This window comes from Molossus molossus, unplaced genomic scaffold (genome assembly GCF_014108415.1).
Source record: "Molossus molossus isolate mMolMol1 unplaced genomic scaffold, mMolMol1.p scaffold_m16_p_24, whole genome shotgun sequence".
Lineage (NCBI taxonomy): Eukaryota > Metazoa > Chordata > Mammalia > Chiroptera > Molossidae > Molossus > Molossus molossus.
Genome location: NW_023425360.1, coordinates 8,361,977 through 8,382,237, shown reverse-complemented (window position 1 = coordinate 8,382,237; position 20,261 = coordinate 8,361,977). Strand labels below are relative to the sequence as shown.

General features: G+C 44.0%; 1 protein-coding gene across 3 annotated transcripts in view; it reads right to left on the bottom strand.

Moving 5' to 3' along the window:
• Positions 1-314: 314 nt before the first annotated feature.
• The window catches only part of MCTP2 (multiple C2 and transmembrane domain containing 2), a 160,775-nt gene continuing 140,828 nt past the window's right edge, over positions 315-20,261 (bottom strand). For all 3 annotated transcript variants that reach the window (XM_036277870.1, XM_036277872.1, XM_036277873.1), the window contains 4 exons: positions 13,246-13,355; positions 7,964-8,073; positions 4,085-4,182; positions 315-1,664 (listed from right to left, as the gene is read on the bottom strand). In XM_036277870.1, the coding sequence (XP_036133763.1) occupies positions 1,596-1,664; positions 4,085-4,182; positions 7,964-8,073; positions 13,246-13,355 (387 nt within the window). In that variant the 3' untranslated portion in view covers positions 315-1,595. The remainder of the gene's footprint in view (positions 1,665-4,084; positions 4,183-7,963; positions 8,074-13,245; positions 13,356-20,261) is intronic.

Genomic DNA, 20,261 nt, shown 5'->3' with positions numbered 1-20,261 from the left:
GCACTAGATGATGGTGGGATAAAGACAATGAGCCATTGTTTACACAGAAGACTGAGTAACGGGTTTGACAAAAGAGGTTCTTGGGTATCTATTGTATGTACAACTAAGAGATTTACGGGAGCTTCTATAATTTCTGCAAGACTCTTCCAGCTTCATTAACTCGGAGTAAATCAAATCATGCAGAGATCTGGCTCAGCCGAAAGCAACCCAGGAAGAGAGAATATGAAGAAAAACAGACGCGGGATGATAAGGTTTAGAATCTTTGGCATTTTTCATAAACATTTTGTTTGAAGATTATTAAATTACAACCCGGGCAGGGGGGTGGGGGGAACCGTAGTAAAACTATTAAATCAGATCTTTTCCCCTCAAGTTTTCTTTACAATACATATATATTATATCTCTCTATATAACTGCACATACAAAGTATGTGTCAACAAAATACAGTCTTTACAACTTACATCGCATTTGAAAGGAAAGAAATTTTCATATCGTGTATATGCACAGAATGCGAATTTTCACGTGGAGGCGTGTCTGTGAAATGGTGGGGCCTGTAGGAATCACATACTTGTTAGAGGAAGTGGTCCTTTTCCAGGACAGAGGTTCCGAGACATATTTTCATTCGGGGTAGCTTGTTTCACCCCGAGGAGGAACGAAAGATCGATGTGGACTGCTGCCATAGTTGTACTTTTTGCTCAGAAACGCAAGCAAATGAAGTGATGAGCATCAGGTTAGCAGCCACAATTAGTAGACCCTTGCTCCCCGGCCCTTACCTTTCTAAATACTCTCAGAATCCATCCATCCACTCCCTCCCCCTTTCTGAAGCTATGACTTTGACATGGTATTTTGGAAAAAAAGCAAAATGGGAAGAAATGGCGTTTTTCAGGCAACCGAATACGTTCACGAACCCTCCACTTTTTGGAAGGGTTCGCCCTCTGGACCCTGCTGGGCATCCATTGGCAGCAATGGACCGTGAGACAGGCTGGCTCCCGGCACCGGTGAGTTTACTGAAATTTTATATACAGGTCGTCAGTAATCACGGCTAACCAATTCCCCCAGATCTGAGCTAATTCTGGTCATTATTTTAAAACCTGTTCAAAAGACACATGACGTGGGTAGATGATGGTTATCAAAGACTTGTTAGCTCAGAGAGAGAAAAAAACAAACGAACACTCCCATGAGCAATAATCTGCAAGGAGTGTGCGGGTGGGGAGTGAGAATGAGTGAATGTTAATGAGAATCGGCCGCTGGAGGTGTGAACACAAGTTCAAAGTCACTCTCGAGTCTAGGTGGGCTCCTGGCTGTTCTCAAGCAGCGTGTTCAGACCTGTGGCAGCCGTGCTGTATCTCCTGCACGAGACGGGTGTTCATCTCTCAGACTCTGGGTCGTCGGTTCTGCTGGGCTGACCCGCTGCGCAGCTGGGACACCCGTGTGTGTGCGCGTGTGCACTTGAAGAAGGGGAGAGAACACAGAGAGGGTGCCACACAACACGCGTGTCAGAAGGACAACACGGTGCTACTGCACGAGCAAGAGCGAAGACACTGGTCCGATCACCCAAACGCTGAGCCGGGGGCTGGCGTCCCGAGTCGCGGCGTGTCCTAGACAGTGCTGCGCTTCTTGCGAAGGGGGCTCTGGCTGCTGCAGGGTCTCAGCTCCGTGTACTGCACCTGTGAAAACAAACAGTCGCGAGGCCGGCGGTTCGGTAACCCTAGCCCGCCGCAGTGTGTGTTAATGGCTCCCCACGGACACGCCAAGGCAAAGGAAGGAAGGTTCAAAGGTAATGAATCATTTTCTAAACACAGGAACATGGAGGGATTAATTACAGGAAGGATTTGAGAAGTCATGCATCATTTCTTGAAACCAAAATATTAAAAGCAGATTTTCCTAATGAGATGCATGGGCTTCTACCTGCCCTGGGCACTGCTGGAGGGTTTCAGTTGTGTGTGCGCCCCCTTTTCCTCCATAACTACGCTTAATAACAGCCTCTTGGGAATGTTTATCTTAGTATATGATACAGAAACTTACTAAGAATTATTCATTTCGAAATATCTAAAATCTTGGGGGGTGGGGAATCTCTGCAAATTATAGACATTTATTTTGCCAGAGAGGGAAATCATGTTGAAATTGATACTGGCCCCAGACTTATATAGATTTCTCTTAAAAATGCATTTCATTTCCAAAGGAATAGCTAAAACATCTGTGATAAATATGAACCCACGGGGAGTCCCCCGCGGCAAACTGTCTATGGTGTTACTGGGAAGTCTCTGGGTGACACAGAGTATCTTCCTGGTACTCTGTATATCTTCCTAGAATGTTCTTTTGTTGTGTTCTCTGTATTCACGCCAGTTCCAGTTGGAGGACCATTCTGGTGGCTGGTGCCGGAACTGTGCCCAGACGATCGCTGATGGGACTGCAAGGTGATTTGCATTCTGTGGGGACGCAGGCAAGAACTCATATTGCCACCCAAGTGACAGTGCAGTCCTGCCCTGTGGGCTTTGGTAGGCTGATGGTGGCATGGCTTTATTTAAAGTACTGAATAATGGCCCTGGCCAGTTGGGCTCAGCAGCTGGAGCATCGGCCCGCGGACCAAAGAGTCGCAGTTTCAATTCCGGTCAAGGGCATGGACCTCGGCTGCAGTTCGGTCCCTGGTCCTGGTCGAGGTGATGCGGGAGGCAACCAGTCGATGTGTCTCTCTCACATGGATGTTTCTCTCTCTCCCCTCCTCTTACTCTATCTGAACATAAATGGAAAAAGTATCCTCGGGTGAGGATTTAAAATAAATAAATAAAGCATTGCTTTGCAGACATACATGGTCACTACTTCAAGCACGTGTGTCAAACTCCCCAAGGGCATCAGGACCTATCACATAAGCTGAGCTGCTTTTGGTCAAAAGCAGATACATTAAAAAAAAAATAATAATAATAATAATAAAAAGCACACTTTCTTCAGAGTGTTGTGTGAAGGTCCCCTTGGGGAGCAGGGCCTGTCCATCTCCAATGCAAAACAAGCTAGGGCCAGGCAATATTCTCTAACCGTGGAATGAAAATGTTAGAGGGTAGGTTTATATTTCTAGAATACATTTTAATAGGTAATTATATCAAAACGAAGGCTAAAGGAGTGAAGCATCGTGGAGTCTACTTTAACCTCCAACATTTGGAATGAAGGAGAAAAACTCTGAGCCTTTCAGCCCAGTGTCCCCAAAGTCCACTCTGAGCTTCCACGGGGCCATGACATCACAGCGGCCAAAGACGGAAGCCAGTATTTGACTTGAGACTCTCAGATAATGAAGATCTGTGTCTTTCTATCACCATGACGCTATTTCGAGCCTCGGTCGCCCATCTGCCGACTGCGATGCCCGTTCTCCATTACAGAAATTGTTACCTGCCCTGGGGTGTACAGCAGCCTGATCTGTGGGGGCCCGGATCGGGCCACTTTCCGGGGCTTTCTGGTATTGTTGCCTTGGTTAATCTCTGTGTAGCCACAGAAACAGGGCGCCACTGGACTAAATGGCCATTACCTGCGAATAATACTTCTGATTGATCTCGAATTATCTCACGCCGTCTCTGCCTCGATGTGTATTAGAGAAAGTGAGGCCTTTGCCCTAAGCATCCCTAAATCTTTAGAGGGAAAGAGACAGAAGGGGGTCCTGGGAGGTAATCGCAGCACACAAGAATAAAGAGAATAATCCTCCTATCCCCTGCTTCCCCTAAGACGCCTGCCGTCCAGAAGAGGAGGAAAATAAGCCAGCCCCTCCAGGCTTGGATGCCCCACTCCCCCCCTCACTGAGCCCATCTCATCCTCTGGGGGGAGGCGCGCAGTCAATAAGGGGACAACCACCTCTGCATCACAGCTGCGCAGTGTGAGTTCCAGATGGTTCTTAAGGGGCTCTTTCTCGGCAATTTCCCCCAATCATCGCGTGCTTGGGACAAAGGTTTCTGGCCACCTCCCTGCCGGCCGGGACTCCTCAAGGGTTTTCGGATTCCTTATCTCCATCACTCACACCTGCAGAGCCTGCGCCCCTCTGGCCCTGGGGCTGGCCCCACTTCCCGCCGGGGCCCCCTGCTGGCGGCGACCCTTCATTACATACCTTTTGAACATCAGACGGCACCCTGGAGAGGAAGTCCAGCAACTCGTTATTGTCGATGGCGTAGGGGTTCCGAAGCTTCTTAGTAAATTTATTGATGCCTGCAAAACAGAAACGCAGGGAGATCGCTCTGTCTGTCTGTCTGTCTACCTTTCTGTCTATCTTTAAAACGTGCCCTCCTGGGGGAGGAGGGGCATTCACAAGTAAAAATTAGTGTGAAAACAATTACTGGACGTCAAGCCATGCCCACGCTGCTGTCATGTGGAATCATTCACAAATGCCTGTTCCTGCAGGAAGGAAGGGGGGACTTCGGAGAGGGGCTCTGCCTTCTTCAGCTGTGAAAATCCCATTACAATCCCAGCAGCAGGGCGGCACAGACACACACGGAAACCACAGCGCCCGTCGGTGTCTGTGCGCGGGGCTGATGAACAGCGTCCTCTGCGGGGGAAACAAGTGTCCCAGATGGGAAAAGACCTTCATTAGCCCAAACAAGTCTCTGCTTGGGGGCTCTGGACCAACTGTAGCCGTGGGAGGCGCAGGGCCAGAGTTGGCTTTCTGTTGTTGTTGTTAAGAAGAAGCTGCAGAAATCTATCCCCCCCCCCTCCAACTCATTTTCACAGGTTTCTCCTCTCTCCCTGCAGAACAGAACTTGACATGTTGATCGTACTTTGAGGCTGCAAAAACTGTGAAAAGTTATTATTGGAAAATTATCTTCCAATGGTTGCTAACTTAATTTATGGACCGAGATCCTGGTGCGTGGGTGGGTCTAGGCAATGGCGTCTGTGCTAATTTTGGCTGGGAGGCGGGGGGATGAGAAAGGGGTCCAACGTGGAAGGTGTTGTTGCTGGCTGCCCCTCGGGCTCCGTCCATGGTTTCCTCTTCAGAGGGAAACTGCCCAAGACACCTTTTGCCTCCTACTCTGCTCCTTGCCTGTATCCAGTACTCACAGACTGTTCTCTCCACTAAATGCCAACCCTTTTTCAGGCTGAGTTTTAGAAGCAGAGAAGCTAGGCAGCTTTCTGAAGTTTTGCACAGAGGGCTTGTTTAACAAGGGTCCTGTCTGAAGGTCTAGTTCGTTTGGGGGAGGCTGAATGAACTCTCACCTGAGGTGTACACCTTGTTCCAAAGCCAAGGCACCAGTGAACTGTCTAACGGTCCCTAACACATACAAGGCTTGATGTTCTTCTGATTTTAAGTATCGTTTTGCCTTCATCTATAGATGGAACTTGCTGAATGGTACTGCACCTGACCCAGCGCCAACCTCCAGTCATTTCCCTGGAGAGGGTCCATTTGTATCTGCTTTGCAAATGGCAGCCGGCCACTGTTCACGGGTAAGCGGGGGCTCGGCGGTTGGGCTGGGGAAGACTTCTTGCAAACGATGCCCTGTCTCCTGAGTCAAAGCTGCACCGTGTCTCTTCCCTCCACCCCCACAGCAAGCTTTGTGTTTCTTGCTAAAATTCTCGCCCCCCCCCCCCCCGCATTCCTTTACACTAAAATACACTCACTGTGTTATTCTAAAGACATTAATTGTAGCATGGGCTTTTTGGCAAAAGCAAACAGACCAGGCAACATGATAAAGGGAGACAAAGACATATTGAGAAAAGATATATCCTCTATTGTTAATTATATATAGTGTGCGCATCTGGAGTCTTTACAATGAACAGCGAGGCAGGGATAATATCCCAGCCCATCAAAACACCACATTCTTAGTTACTGAGAAGATTATAAACCTGCACAGTAATGCACTGAGGCTGTCTATGTTGGAAAAACGTACTTAGAATAAAAAGTATAAGGCACTCAGATTGCACACTTCTAAAGCACACATTTTTTTTTTTTTTTTCAGGTGTCACAGGCTCAAATGTCAGTAATTCCACCTCATCATCTGCCGTGTGAGACCAAGTGTCAGCAGGGGTCACGCCTTCCTTGGTCCTCTTTAAGAGGCAAGGAACAAGGGTGAGGGAGCAGACCAGGAATACACTGGGCCCCCGTTCTGGCTTCACCATGCATTAGCTGTGTGACGTCAGACAAATCACTTAACCATCCTGGCTGCAGATTTCTCCCGTTAAAACTTGAATAATAAGGACCTGCCCTCCATAGTTTCCTGGGTTGAAGGGAGAATCACACTGGACACCACAGGCAAGAGGATTCTTCTGAAATTCCACAGCAGTGGAGGAGGTTAGCATCATTACTGTGGATGGCAATAAACCAAGAAAACAGAAAGGGAACCTCTACACTACTGGGCATGTAATCACATCCAAATTTTTCCATTTTGAACCTAAACAGTTCAGACAAACAGAAGGTATATCTGCTGTGAATTTTTATTTTTTAGCCAAGAATAAAAAACGAAGTGGTATCCAAATACCACGAGATAACATTTGGAAAAGACACTATCATGTAATGGTCTCAGATCACAGATATATCAGTGGAATAGAATGAGCCCGCCAGTTTAAAATGAAAAAAAAAAAATCACTTGGAGAAAGGCAGAGAAAGGAAAAATTGCATGGTTGCTTTGCACAGACAGCCACTGGAGAATAACCACTTTGAACAGAATTACAGCACAATTTTTCAGATATTTATGTATATGAGTGACAGGCATGTAGCCTTGACTGCAATCCATTGGTGGGGGGGAGTGAGGTGGGGTAGGAAGTCCTTGCTCATGTATCAAATACTGAGTGCCTTCCACGTAAGAGATATTGTGCTATCAAACAGAGATACAAAGTTCAATACGGAATGGTTCTTGTCCTGCACAAAATAGAGAATGAATGGACTATGCCCTCCTAAAATCATTCAACTTCAGAAATTTTGTGGGTTATTCTATTTTCCTATGACTTTTCCTGTTTCTAAGTGTGTAGGTTTGGCTCCCTTTGACATCAGGAGTCTACCCTTGCGGCTTCTCTTGGAAAAGGTCTGCGTTTAATAGTGTGAGAAAGGTTGTAGCTTTATCCTGCATATGTGTACTCTTCGCTTTTGCTTAAAGTTGAATGCACCACATTGTGATCTCTTACATTTGTAACCTCTCTGAACATCTTAATATCTGAAGATCCCCAATAGTGACGATGGTTGAGAACTCAGCAGCAGCAGTCACAGGAGCCGAGTAAAGGAAAACCAGAATTGACAGGGCCTCTTGTGGGGAAAGGTGGATGGCTTCTCCAGCTTAATTTCCTGCAACGCACTCTCCTTGTATCAACCCAGAGCCCACCCAGCAACAGTCGTAAATATCACAAAGCTGCTCGTATTTTGTCCCATAGCTAGCTGGGGCAGTAAATCAATTCATGAAATACATTGCAAGTTTGCCATTTTTGTTTCTACTTTTTAAAAGCAGCTACCCTGCATAGGGGCACACCGGTTCCCCTAGTAAGTAATCGCTTCCTCTCCTTTCCGGCATTGGGTGGGTAATCGGTGAGGGTCTCTCCCTCCCTCCCACTGCTTCTGGATTTAAGTACTGGGTTGGATTATTGTTTCCTCCAGGAGAGATGAGTGTCAGAAGCAACCTGGCTCCTTTTACATAAGATGACGGGCAGGGTACAGGTGTTTTTTCACTGTCTGAATAACAGGGTACCCTGGAAGTTCCTGGACCACGGCACTGTATTATTCAAAGGGATTTATGACTGTGAAAGCCGAAGGGAAATCACATGCATGATTCCATTTTTATTTTTATTTGATCACAGCCATGCAACAGGCCTTTAAATAGCTATGCTGATGGTTCACGCAATTTGCCTTTTCAGGGAGGTCCTGGAAGTTTGGATTCCCTATATCCTCTCCTTAATCTCATGTTTAATTGCCGACAGGAGCGTATTTAAAGTTTATAGTCACACTTTAAACACGAGTAATTGGTTCTTACCTGGAATTGATTGCCAGCGAAGGGACCTTTGCCAAACTTACCCCAGATTAAAACGATGTACCGAAGTGGAATGAAGTACAGTGTGATGGTGGCGACCACCAGGATCACGCAGGCCAGGAAGGAAAGAAACGGGACCGTCCAGTTGAACGTGCTGCAGACAAACCACACGAGTGTCACTTGCTCTGAGAGTGTCACTCCAACAGCTATGGAGATTCATTGGGTCAAGTTCATTTCTCAGTTCTACAGATGAAGACAGTCTACCGGAAAAGTTTCTTTGAAAAGCTGGACATGAGAGTTTGCCAAAATGACTGGGCATCGGAAAAGCATTCTTTAGAAGGTCACTTCCTGGAACCGAAAAGAAGACTCTGGCTCTCAAAAGTGATTTAAAAAAACTGCCATATTGTCACATGGCTCCATGCATGGAGATCTTCAAAGCTAAAGGTTATTTGGGTCACTTCGAACTCAGTATGTATCCCAATTAACACATGGCTGCTAGTAATATTTAGGAAGGAAGGGACATTATTACAGTGTTTCAGTGCTTTTGTGTTTTCTAATAACATATGTAGAATTTCCAGACTTGTTTACGACAGAAGCTACATGGAGCCCTGAAAAGGACCGGGGAGTACGTGACTATAAACCGTGACATCACCAACCCATAGACAGTGTAGGTGAAGTCACCACATATTTTCACGGGGCCTCCGGCTCCTTTCATTGTGTCTGTTGCTGGCCTTGACTTGTGTGGGAATGGAGAGCTTGAACATGGGCTAAGAAGCTGAGTGTCCTATGGAAATCTTGTACACTCCTAGGAAATGCTCTGTACTCCATTGCCCTGGATAAGGCCTCTGTGTACCTACAGGATTTCTTCTTCCTGGTCTTCACCTTCACTCATGTATTGGTCTACTGACCCATTCCTTTTTTTTTAATTTACTGATTTTAGAGAGAGAGGAAAGGGAGAAAGATAGAAACATCGATGAGAGAGAACATTGATTGGCTGCCTCCTACATGCCCTTCCCTGGGGATCAGGCCCACAACCTGGGCATGTGTCCTGACCAGGAATCGAACCGGCGACCTCTTGGTGCGTGGGTCGACGCTCAACCACTGAGCCACACCAGCCAGGCTATTGACCCATTCTTAAGTGTGAAATGCTGAAGGCTTTCTATCTAGGATCATGAATGAGAAAAGTGTGTTCCCCAACATCAGTCCTGTTCAACCTGATACTGGAACTAACACACCAACACTTCCTAGACTCCCCTTTGACCACAGGTATCTTGCAGTTAGTCCTTCCGCAGAACACCCAAGGTCGAAGAACCCTGGTCAATCAAAGCCTTCCATCCTGAAATCCAACAATTGGTTAAACGTTTTCATAGATTTCCTCAATTCTCCTGACATGGGCTCTCTACATTCTAAGGCGGGGGACCCTGATTTGGGGAGTAATGAGACAAATGAGCCAAACTTTCAATTAATGGGGGGATAAAATGAATTCCTTTCGCTCGTTCAACCACCGCATTTCACTACCGTGTCCTAAACATATCATTTTCAAAATTTCAAAACCCTAAATCCTGTAGATTAGTCTTTCGGAATTGTGCGTTCCCTCCTCACAGAGGGCCTCTGGCTCTCTCCTTGGTTTCTCTGCTTTGCTGCATGGTCCCTTTCACTATGTCCTTCCCAGATTCAACACAAGATACCTTAACCTGCCATTCCCAGGTCCTCACCAAAGTGCCCTTAACCCGCTTTCTCATCCTCTTCACTTGGTATTTCTTAATCTCGCTTCCCAGCCGGGAAAGTTCCAGCCCCTAAGGATGCAGCTTCGAAGCCTGACTCTGGAGCATTGACCCAGGTGACTTCTCTGTCCTGGGTCTACCTGAATGTCACCATCTCCTCTGTGGAGACGTCCCTCACCACTCAAGGACACAGAGGTGGGAGCCACCATCCACAATGCTGGGACATACGAATCATTCTTCCCACGTCCTGCCTGCCGCCGGGATAATATAAATTCAACATGTTGATTCATGTCAGCCTGACAGAGCTGTACCTCTGAAGTCTGTGTAATATCAGAGTGGGCAGAAGGAAGAAAATGCAGCTCATTCCATGTGAATGCAACGCCACTGGGGCAGCACTCTCTCGGGGTTTTATGTGAGTCTATTTATTTGCTGGTTGCCAATAGTTGGGGGAAAGCTGTCCTGGTCCTTAAGCACTGAATTACAATAGCATTCCAGCAGAGTTACCCGTGACCTCCCACTTCATGCCCAGCAGAAACATTAAGGTCCCTGTGATCATGAATGGCCCGAGATTCATCGGAATTGAGCCTTCCTGTGTTACAGCTGGGCAGAACAGTGCCCTGTTCATGGCTGAAAATACGCCTCCGACGTGGCCGCCGCAGCTGTGCTGGGCACAGCCGGCGCTCAAAGGCACCGTAGAGTGGGGGGCCTGTTGGAATGACTCTGCCCCCTTCTCCCGTCAGCCGCATTTCCTTCATCATTATCAACGGCACAACAGCCACATTTGTCTAGTAGAGACTTTCGGTCATGGGGACGGTGTTACCAAAGACGTGGCCTTCCTTCCTCGGTCTCGGCCCCACTCCACAGCCTCTCATCCTCCCTGGCTGCCAATACGTCCCTCAGTGTGTTTTCATGGACTTTTCCAATATTGTCAAGTCCCCGAATGATCTGCCTCCCAGAAAGACATGCCCCGACCATCCCCTATGGCAGAGACATGCTAAATCACTGCCACGTCCCTGTACCTAGCGCAGGCGTGGGCTTTGAGCCTTGGCACAGTGGCTTGCCCCTATTGAAGCCCCTTCTCATCAATTCTATGCTCAGCTATCTCTTCCCTCTCTCAGAGAAGCTGATGAATTGTGGCTTTGTCAGCACTGCCCTCTGTCTGTCTCTGTCCTACATCTCTTTCTGGGTTGGCCAGAGGGCCCTCATAATCATGTCTACTGAGCATCTATGCTCTTGAATTTGAATTGTCTATTTTCTTTATTGATTTTTAGAGAGAGAGGAAGGGAGAGGGAGAAAGAGATAGAAACATCAATGAGAGAGAACATCAACTGGCCGCCTCCTGTGTGCCCCCCACTGGGGATCAGGCCCACAACCTGGGCATGTGCCCTGACCGGGAATCGAACTGGCGACCTCTTGGTGCATGGGTCGACACAACTACTGAGCCACACCGGCCGGGCCTGAATTCTAATTGTTTTATTACTGTTTTTCTCCCTGATTGGAAAATAGATCTCTGAAGTATAATGACATTTTAGCATAGTGATGAGAAGGCCAAGTTAAAATCCAAGCTCCATGGCTTACTGGTTGTGTGACCTTGGGCTACATGGTTAATTACTCTGTAAAATGGGGATATTAAGAATCCTTACTCCAAAGGGGTATTGGAGTCATTTAACCCATTCCTTTAAGTAAGTCCTTAAAAAGTTACTATGTGTAGTGGGCTTACAACACTGTCTGGCTGCCACAGGACATCAGTTAATGTTGCTATTTTTGTTGTTATGGGTGCAGTTCTCATTCTTAGACCAAGCCGGTGCCTGAAATTCAATAACTGATAGTGGAATGAGGGAATGAATGAAGAATTATACGTCCTTCCTCATCACTTCTACTGTTGCTTATGTTTTGGTTAAACAATTTTTGAGGTAAATTCAGGCTCGTTTGTCTCTCTCTCTCTCTCTCTCTCTCTCTCTCTCTCTCTCTCTATATATATATATATATATATATATATATATATATATATGAAACCTGGAGGAATAAAGCAGACAGACATGTGAGCAAAAATTTTGCTACTGTTTAATTTTCCTTCTCCTATGACATTGATAATGGGAATAACAATATTGTAAACTCACCAAATTTCTATTAAGATGGGTTTTGACCAATTTTTTTTTAAACAAATCAAGCATGTTTATTATGACAGTGATAAATGAGTAGGCGAGGGCAATTTCATTCAATAAGGAACTGAGAAAGAAGATCAGTAACTAAAGAAAGTTTTATATTAAGTATTTGTTTCCTGATGTTAATGATCATTTATCAATTTCTCTGCATCTTGACAAGACAAAACATTCACTTGTCTTTAGCACTATTTTTTTCTCTTCTTTTCCGATGCAATATTTAAACATGATCTCCTTTAGTTAAAGAAACTGAATTGATCAATAAGATAAGAAAAGGTATTAACTAATATTTAGAAAGAAAAATATGGCTGACACAATTCTGGAATTAAAAGGGGAAAGAAATAAGTATATAATTCAAAGTAAAATGATTAAAACCACCTCTATTCATTGGTACCAAATGAAGATCAACTAATGCACAGTTCAGTGACATATACCAAACAAACATAAACACCACAAACACATATCATAGAAGAGTCTTTCTCAGTTGGGACTCCATTAGGAAGTGAGCCCTTCTGCTCTAAGGTAAGGAGGGGCAAGCTATGGGTTGGATTTGATTCAAATGTAGCCTGCCACCTGTGTTTGTAAATAAAGTTTTATTGGAACACACATCAAATCCATTCATTTATATACCAATTATGACTGCTTTTACACATAAACAACAGAGCTGAGGAGCTGTGACAGAGACCGTAATGCCCACAGAGCCAAACATAGTTATTCTCTGGCCCTTTACAGAGAAAGTCTGTTGACCTCTGTCCTAAAGCACCCATGCATGTGAGAAATTAACGTCACATCTTTGCATCTATGATGTTATTAGGTACCGTTCTTTGGAGAATGGAGAACATATTTCATTCAAGACATTACTGTGGTCTGTGGTTCAGACATAAAAGACTCTGTGAAAGAACATGTGCTTCCCCTTTTTAAATTGATTTTAGAGAGAGGAAGGAAGGGGCAAGGGAGGGAGGGAGGGAGAGAGAGAGAGAGAAAGAAACACTGATTGGCTGCCTCCCACATGTGACCCAAAACCCGGGCACATGCCCGGACAGGAACTCTAACCCGCCACCATTTGGTACACAGGGTGAAACTCCGACCACTGAGCCATAATGCCCAGGGCTGCCTCCCTTCTTATTTGTGAATGGGATCACCTATTTTTAAAATCCAATTTATCACCTAATCCAGGATATTTTTCAGAGTGAAAGGGAGCACTATTAATAATTATGCTGGGTGAAAAATTGGCAGTATGGTCACCCCAGTTCTGAGGCACCGCCCAGCTGTAGGATTGACAAGCCCAGAGAACCAACCAACCAGAGTTGTCAGGGTGTGCCCGACGCCCTTGCTTTTGTCTTGGGGTTTTGCATTTTCTGATCTCTCCCTCCTCACCCCCATTTGCCTTTGAAGAGGGCAGGTCTCATTCAAATGCCGCAATACAAACGTATAACTTACTTTTTAATTCTTTCTCCAAAAGAAGCTACTTCCTCCAAGATTTTTTGAACTGTTGCAACAATATCCTGCACCATATAGATTCTCTCGATTATGCCCTTTTTCTCAGATTCCTAAGGAACATAAAGGAAAGATCTGACTCAGTTACTAGAAATTAGTACACTGTGGTATATAATCGTATGGTTATGATTAACAGGGTAGCTCTAAGAGATGTTACATTGTTCACAACAGAAATATTAATTGACTCCAAAAAAAAAAAAAAAAAGCACTGTCCACTCATTCAGATGCAGCCCTCTTTGGTGTGGGAGCCTCCCAGGCTATGGTGACGAATGGATGCCCCATAGAACCAAGGGCTTTCTTTCCCTGTGGGACTTTGCTATTCCTTCTGTTTGGCTGACCCTGATTTCCCCTTGGTTTTCACAAGGTTATCTGCCAGCTCGCCTGCCCTGAGTCCTGTCACCGTCCTTCAGAAACATTCCCAGCAATTAACAATATGGCACGTTGGATATTCAGATACTGTGATTTCCTACTACTGTGGCTTCTTAGTCAAACACTGCTGAATTTTTAATCATGTTTAAACCCTCTGGCAACCAACTCAGAAATGGAATAGGGAGACGGATAGTTCACCACTGTGGACTGCATCCTATCAGGGGATTTCTAAGGAGGATGTCCCCCCGCCCAAAATTATTCTTTTTTTCTTCACGGAACTGGGAGCCAATATAAGACCATCTCCCTCGGACTCTAATGCTTCATATGAACTGGAATTCAGCCTAAAAATAGTATCCTCACTTGGCTTATAGAAAACCTTAAATGTGTCTTACCATGTTAAGTAGTGAGGCTTATACAAAAAATTTAGAAATTACTCAAATGGAGAAAAGAAGATTCCCTAAAGAGTGAAATGTTGACTCTATTTCTAATATTTTGATGCCATATTCTATCTTATGAAACCCACTGTACCTAGAATTGATCAAGCGTTCTCTCAACTCTTGTCTAACTGGACCATTGTAGTTGATACATCTAATATATAGAACCTAAATGCTCAAATAACTAACAAAACTTTATCTTCCTACCTAGAATTTTACTTGGGTTAGATTACACTAAATTATTGAGCAAAAGTGACTAAATTTAAGAGACCATTTCTCCAATAAAGTGTGCAGCAAAAGAGAAAATATTTCATTCTATTTTTTTCATTTTAATATTTTTAATATGTTTTATTGATTTTTTTTTTTTTTAGAGAGAGGAAGAAAGAGAGATAGAAACATCAATGTGAGAAACATTGATGAGCTGCCTCCTGCACGCCCCCTACTGGGGATCGAGCCCACAACCTGGGCATGTGCCCTGACTGGGAATCAAACCCAGACCTCTCAGTCCATGGGATGATGCTCAGTCCACTGAACCACACCAGCCAGGTTCATTTTAACATTGTTTAACTGACTTTATTTTTTTTAATTGTTGAAAATATTACAGATATCTCCCCTTTCTCCCCCACTGACCACCCCACTTCCCACTCCCATTCTCTGTTCCATCCAACTGGACCCATGGATGGAGTAAGGGAGAATCTACCACCCTGTCGTGATTGGGGGTAAAAGCACCAATATGGGAGAAACGTCCAAAAGCACCCCCCCACACACACACACACACCATCACTCCTCCCCCGCAACTGCCCTTGTTTATGAAGCTCCTTAGCTGAAACAGACCAAAGAGAGGGGCAAGAGGTCAGAGTGGACCACTGGCACCCGTCTTCAGTGAAGTATGCTGGGACGGCTTGAATAACCCCTTACCATCTGGTCTGTAGTCCTTTATCCAAACATTCAGCACAGAAGGAGAAGTCAGGTTCACTGTTTCCTCTTGCAACGTCAAATTTCCCAGACAGTTCTACTTTTTCCACCCTAGTTTTCTATCCTCATTTTCCTTACTCTCTTATTAACGCTAATTCGTTAACCAGTCTGCACTATAAATTAGATCGGCTACCAGAGTGACCCAATTCATGCTCAGCAACCCACCGATGTCTATGAATGGTGAAAACCCATCTCTGTCGGCCACATCAGTATTCACGTTTACCAAGGGGGATTTGAAGGCATCGGGGAATTTGACCTCAAGGGGCAAAGTGGCTTTCTCTTTTCAGCAGCCTAGAGTTTAGGTCAAAACAATTTCTTGGAAAATGCCTCGAATTTCCATGGGACTCAATTTCATAAAAATCTCCTATTTCAGTTAACTGGTTTTCTTTCTTCCCTGATGAAATACCCAAATGCGGATGTTCTGGTTGTAGAGAAAGTATGAGTTAGTGCACCAAAATCATAAATGATTCTCACAATATCATGTTCCTCTTTTATGATCTGGGTGTTAGAAGGCAAAAACAAAAAACAAAAAAAACCACGACATACATCATGAGAGGTCCCAATTCCAGTAACAGGCTCTGGGGTCAGAGACCACTGGGTTCAATGCTGGTCTTGTCATCTATTGGCTTTGTGCCCCTGGCAAGTCCCTTACCCTTGGTGAGTTGCAATCTGGTTATCCAGGGCATCTTTGGAGAATGAAACATCACATCGTCTGTAAAGCGCTGGTAGGTACGCACATCAGTACCTCCCCTTCAAAAACGCAGAGCCCAAAGGATGAGTAAGCAACCTCCGGTCTAGTCGAAACGATCCCGGGGTTGATTAAAGTTTCGAGAGCGGTGATTTTCCGGGACAAGTCTGGTCACGTTGCTCTGGGTTAGCCGAGATTATCTGGCAGTTCTATCTGCAACATGCTGGCTCTATTTACACATTTCAGATCGAACCGGGGAGTGTGGTGGTAACACAGTTTAGCAAACACAACATTGCATCTGGGTTGCTACCGCATTCCCCCGGAGGAGCGACGGTGATTCATTCAGAAAGGCAGCCGCGATCACATGTGCTTACATTTTTCCTTAACATAAGAGGCTTCCAATTATTTGCGGGAAATGAGTAAGAAAGGTAGTGATAGCCACGGGTGTGATGAAACCAAGGAACAATGTAATTGCGGCTAACAACATGTTTTTCGGTTTTTGCAAAAGAATGGATTTTACTTATTACACATTTGAAAACCCCCAGAGGCGTAATGATTTAGGGTCTAGTTTAGGAGCCAAGCCAGTATCACCACATAACAGGAGAGATGGAACTTTTCAGGTCCAGAAGTCAAATTTCATTACGTTCCTCTGTTGTGTATAAAGAAAGCGTTGTAAGGAAAATAATGACACCACCAACTCTGTAACCTCAACATGTATATTATATAAAAATAAAGGCAAGATCACCATTTTTTCATTGTCCATTTGTTTCTAAAATGTCACACACAAAAACTGAGTCTTTTGGCTAAGTTTGTAAGCAGTTGAATTAAGAATAATGTACCTTGGTTGTAACAAAGTTGTTCCTTCATTAAAAATAAAATAAATCAAGAAGCAAATATTTCCTTCTTCAAGGCCCTGTTGCCTTCCCCATGTCTCCAGTGAGTATAGCTTTGTGGGAGAGAATTAACACCATCACAGTGAATTTACAACTAAGAATTCATTACATACTCAGTATGTGGCTTTAAATCTTTCCTCCTTTTCTGATTTAGGACAAATTCTCCTTTCTCTTTAATGACCTAAGCAAAACCAAAGACATGGTCCTGAAAATTGACCATATCAGGAAGAATCTCTTGGACATGCTTAAAAATTGAGTTGTATTTGTCACAGGATTCACAGGGTTCCCAAAAGGTATCCGTGCAAAATTTCTATCTCAAGATCCTCCTGGAAATTCCAGCCATCTAGAGCAAAGATGCAAAAAGATAACTTTAGACTACAAATGGGAGCCTGTTTGGTCTGTTTCATTCCACCGACTATTAAAAAGCCTGCGATTTGAAAACTTGAAAAAAGTATAAACATCAGAAATAGATTGAGTGGCATTTAGCTTGGAGGGGAAAAAAAAAAAAAAAAAAAACCTCTCAACATCTGTCATAACAAAGAACAAGCAGCAATATTTCTGATATACAAGATTAAAAATTGTTTTTTGGGAATCCTGGCTTACTGCACTGGGAACTGTCTTTAGGGCTTCTTCCCATGAGATGTGTTTTGCGTGCATGAAAACACACACGCACACACACACACACACACACGCACACACACACCCAGAGTCAACTCCATCATGCATGCCATTACCATGAGGGAAAGGAAATCATTACTCTTTCAGGAGAGTATCTCCCTCTCTAGGAGTACTTTTGCTTTTGAAAATGAACATAAAACACTGTTTGGGATCTGAATGAATATAATATCTAAGTGGATCTACATCGCTCTATCTATCTGTTCGTTACAGACAGTGCTTGCACACTGACAGGTAGTTACCAACACGTGTTTTTGGCTTCAACATTCATTAAATGTTTTTCCGAGCCGACTGACAGATGCCGTGCCTGTGACCACAAGGCGGGCCGGGTTGCTGGTTTTCTCTACCTGTAACTACTGTAGCTAAACACACAATGAGCTGGGTGCCCTGTAGTTTCCTTTGGGATGGGGAAGTGAGGAGTGTGGAAGACAAAGTATGTATGTGACCAAGCAATGCAACAAGTTATTCTTATCACCCTAAGCCTGAGCTTAAACAACAACTCCTCTGCGTTCCTGATTCACCCACGCACTTCATCTCCACTGCCCAACACAAGGTACATACGTTACTAAAAGGAGCATCACACCACGCTCTGATTATTGGCTTTAGCACCTTGCTTTTATTGCAATCTCTGTACCTAGACGCTCTCCTCCAGAGAAAACACTCCATACATGTATAATGATGAATGCAGAAAAATAAACCAATAATTTAATGACATGTTTCCTCCATAATCATGTGGCACGGTCAAACACAAATATGATTTAGGTCAGAGGAGCTGGGTTCGGTCTCGCTACCATCCTCTCAAGTTCATTTCCCTCAATTCAGGTTTGCTCATTTGTAGGTGGGGAAATAGCTAATTTAATGGTTTGGGTACTGAGTGAACTGAAACATATAAAAACAGCCAGGAAATTGTAAACACTCTACAAATATTATTTTTAAATCTAATTATACTTAACTAATTCTTATTCTAAATGATCTGGTTTTAAATTATTACTTTTGCGTCATTTATTAGTTACGTTATTACTTTTCCCTTGAGGAAAAAAGGGGTTGCCCCTCGTCTTTCTAGCAATTATCTTGTAAATTATCTATCAATTACCTTCTAAACTCATCGGGTAATTGGAACTGAGTGCGAACCACACTGAAACAAGGGGTTTCATTAGGAAAGATGAGAGGAACAGCTACTGTCCTCAGAAAAACAACGACCTGTGGGTAATTGAGACACAATGTCCAATGTAGTCTACATTAGCATGATGTAGAAATTTTAACCAATGGAAAGTGAAATATACTCTATAAAATCAGAGCCTCTGACTGTATTCTGTTAGTGCACATTAGCTAATAGAAGGGTAGATAATCCATCCAATTTATAGCCTGGTATATTATATTTCACAGTATTTTAGAATAATATGACAATTATAATCCTGACAGAAATCTCGCAGCAAATCCACAAGTACTAGGATTCATGAGCCTGATAATAAGTAGGTTGAATAATGCTTCAAAAGGTCAGATTAATAACATTTCTGGATTACTTCTAAAGGTAATGAAGCCAACACGTTTCCAAGAATGGAGGTTTTATGTTTAAGAGGAAAATCTGAGCTAGTCAACATGTCAGGGAAAAGACTGTAGGAAGTAAGAAAGCCAATTCCTTCTCCTTCAAACATGCATATACTAATCATTAAGAATTGGCTGGGATCCATTTTAATACTAAAGTCTCAAAACTAAGATGGTACGGTAGAAATGTTAGCAATTAAATTAGTTCATCACTAAGATTCACATTAAATCAAATTAAAAGCAGTTAAATCAGAATGGCCATTTACTTTATTCCCCTGAGCTATCTATAAGCAGGCTCTCTGCAATATGCCCTGGATATAGTTTTCAAATGTGAGTGTATCTATTCAATGAGTGTTCACCTTTCAAAAATTTTCTTTGACTTTTTATTTTCTTAAAAATACCATACCTTATCCTCTCAGCATACCACTGCTTAGTCAACAGTTTTAAAAAAAAAATCACGAATCAAACTAACTTGCTGTGTTTTGAACACTCTTAAGTTGCAAAGGAATCATAAGTAAAACTACTCTATTAGATTGTGAGACTTCCTCCAAAAATGCTCGTCTTGGTTGAGATACTGCAATTGATCTTCTCTTACTGAAAATAATGAAACACAGGGAATGGGGCATGATGGTTCTATCCAACTGATTCAAAGGACTGTGCATGCTGGTCCTACCCAACTCATCCAAAGGACAGTGCATGCTGGTCCTACCCAACACATCCAAAGGACTGTACATGCTGGTCTTACCCAACATATCCAAAGGACTGTGCATGCTGGTCCTACCCAACTCATCCAAAGGACTATGCATGCTGGTCCTACCCAACACATCCAAAGGACTGTGCATGCTGGTCCTACCCAACACATCCAAAGGACTGTGCATGCTGGTCCTACCCAACTCATCCAAAGGACTGTGCATGCTGGCCCTACCCAACACATCCCAAGGACTGTGCATGCTGGTCCTACCCAACACATCCAAAGGACTGTGCATGCTGGTCCTACCCAACTCATCCAAAGGACTGTGCATGCTGGCCCTACCCAACACATCCCAAGGACTGTGCATGCTGGTCCTACCCAACACATCCAAAGGACTGTGCATGCTGGTCCTACCCAACTCATCCAAAGGACTGTGCATGCTGGCCCTACCCAACTCATCCCAAGGACTGTGCATGCTGGTCCTACCCAACTCATCCAAATGACTGTGCAGATTAACCTACAGCAAAAATTCCTTCTTAATACATCTGCCACATGCTACCTTCTCTAAGAAGGCTCTGCCTGACTGGTGAGGAGTGAACTAATCAGTTTGGAGAGTGGAAATCATTTTAAACACTAAACTGATGGTTTAAAAAGCACTTAAATGTTAATGATGACATCCTAACTTGTGA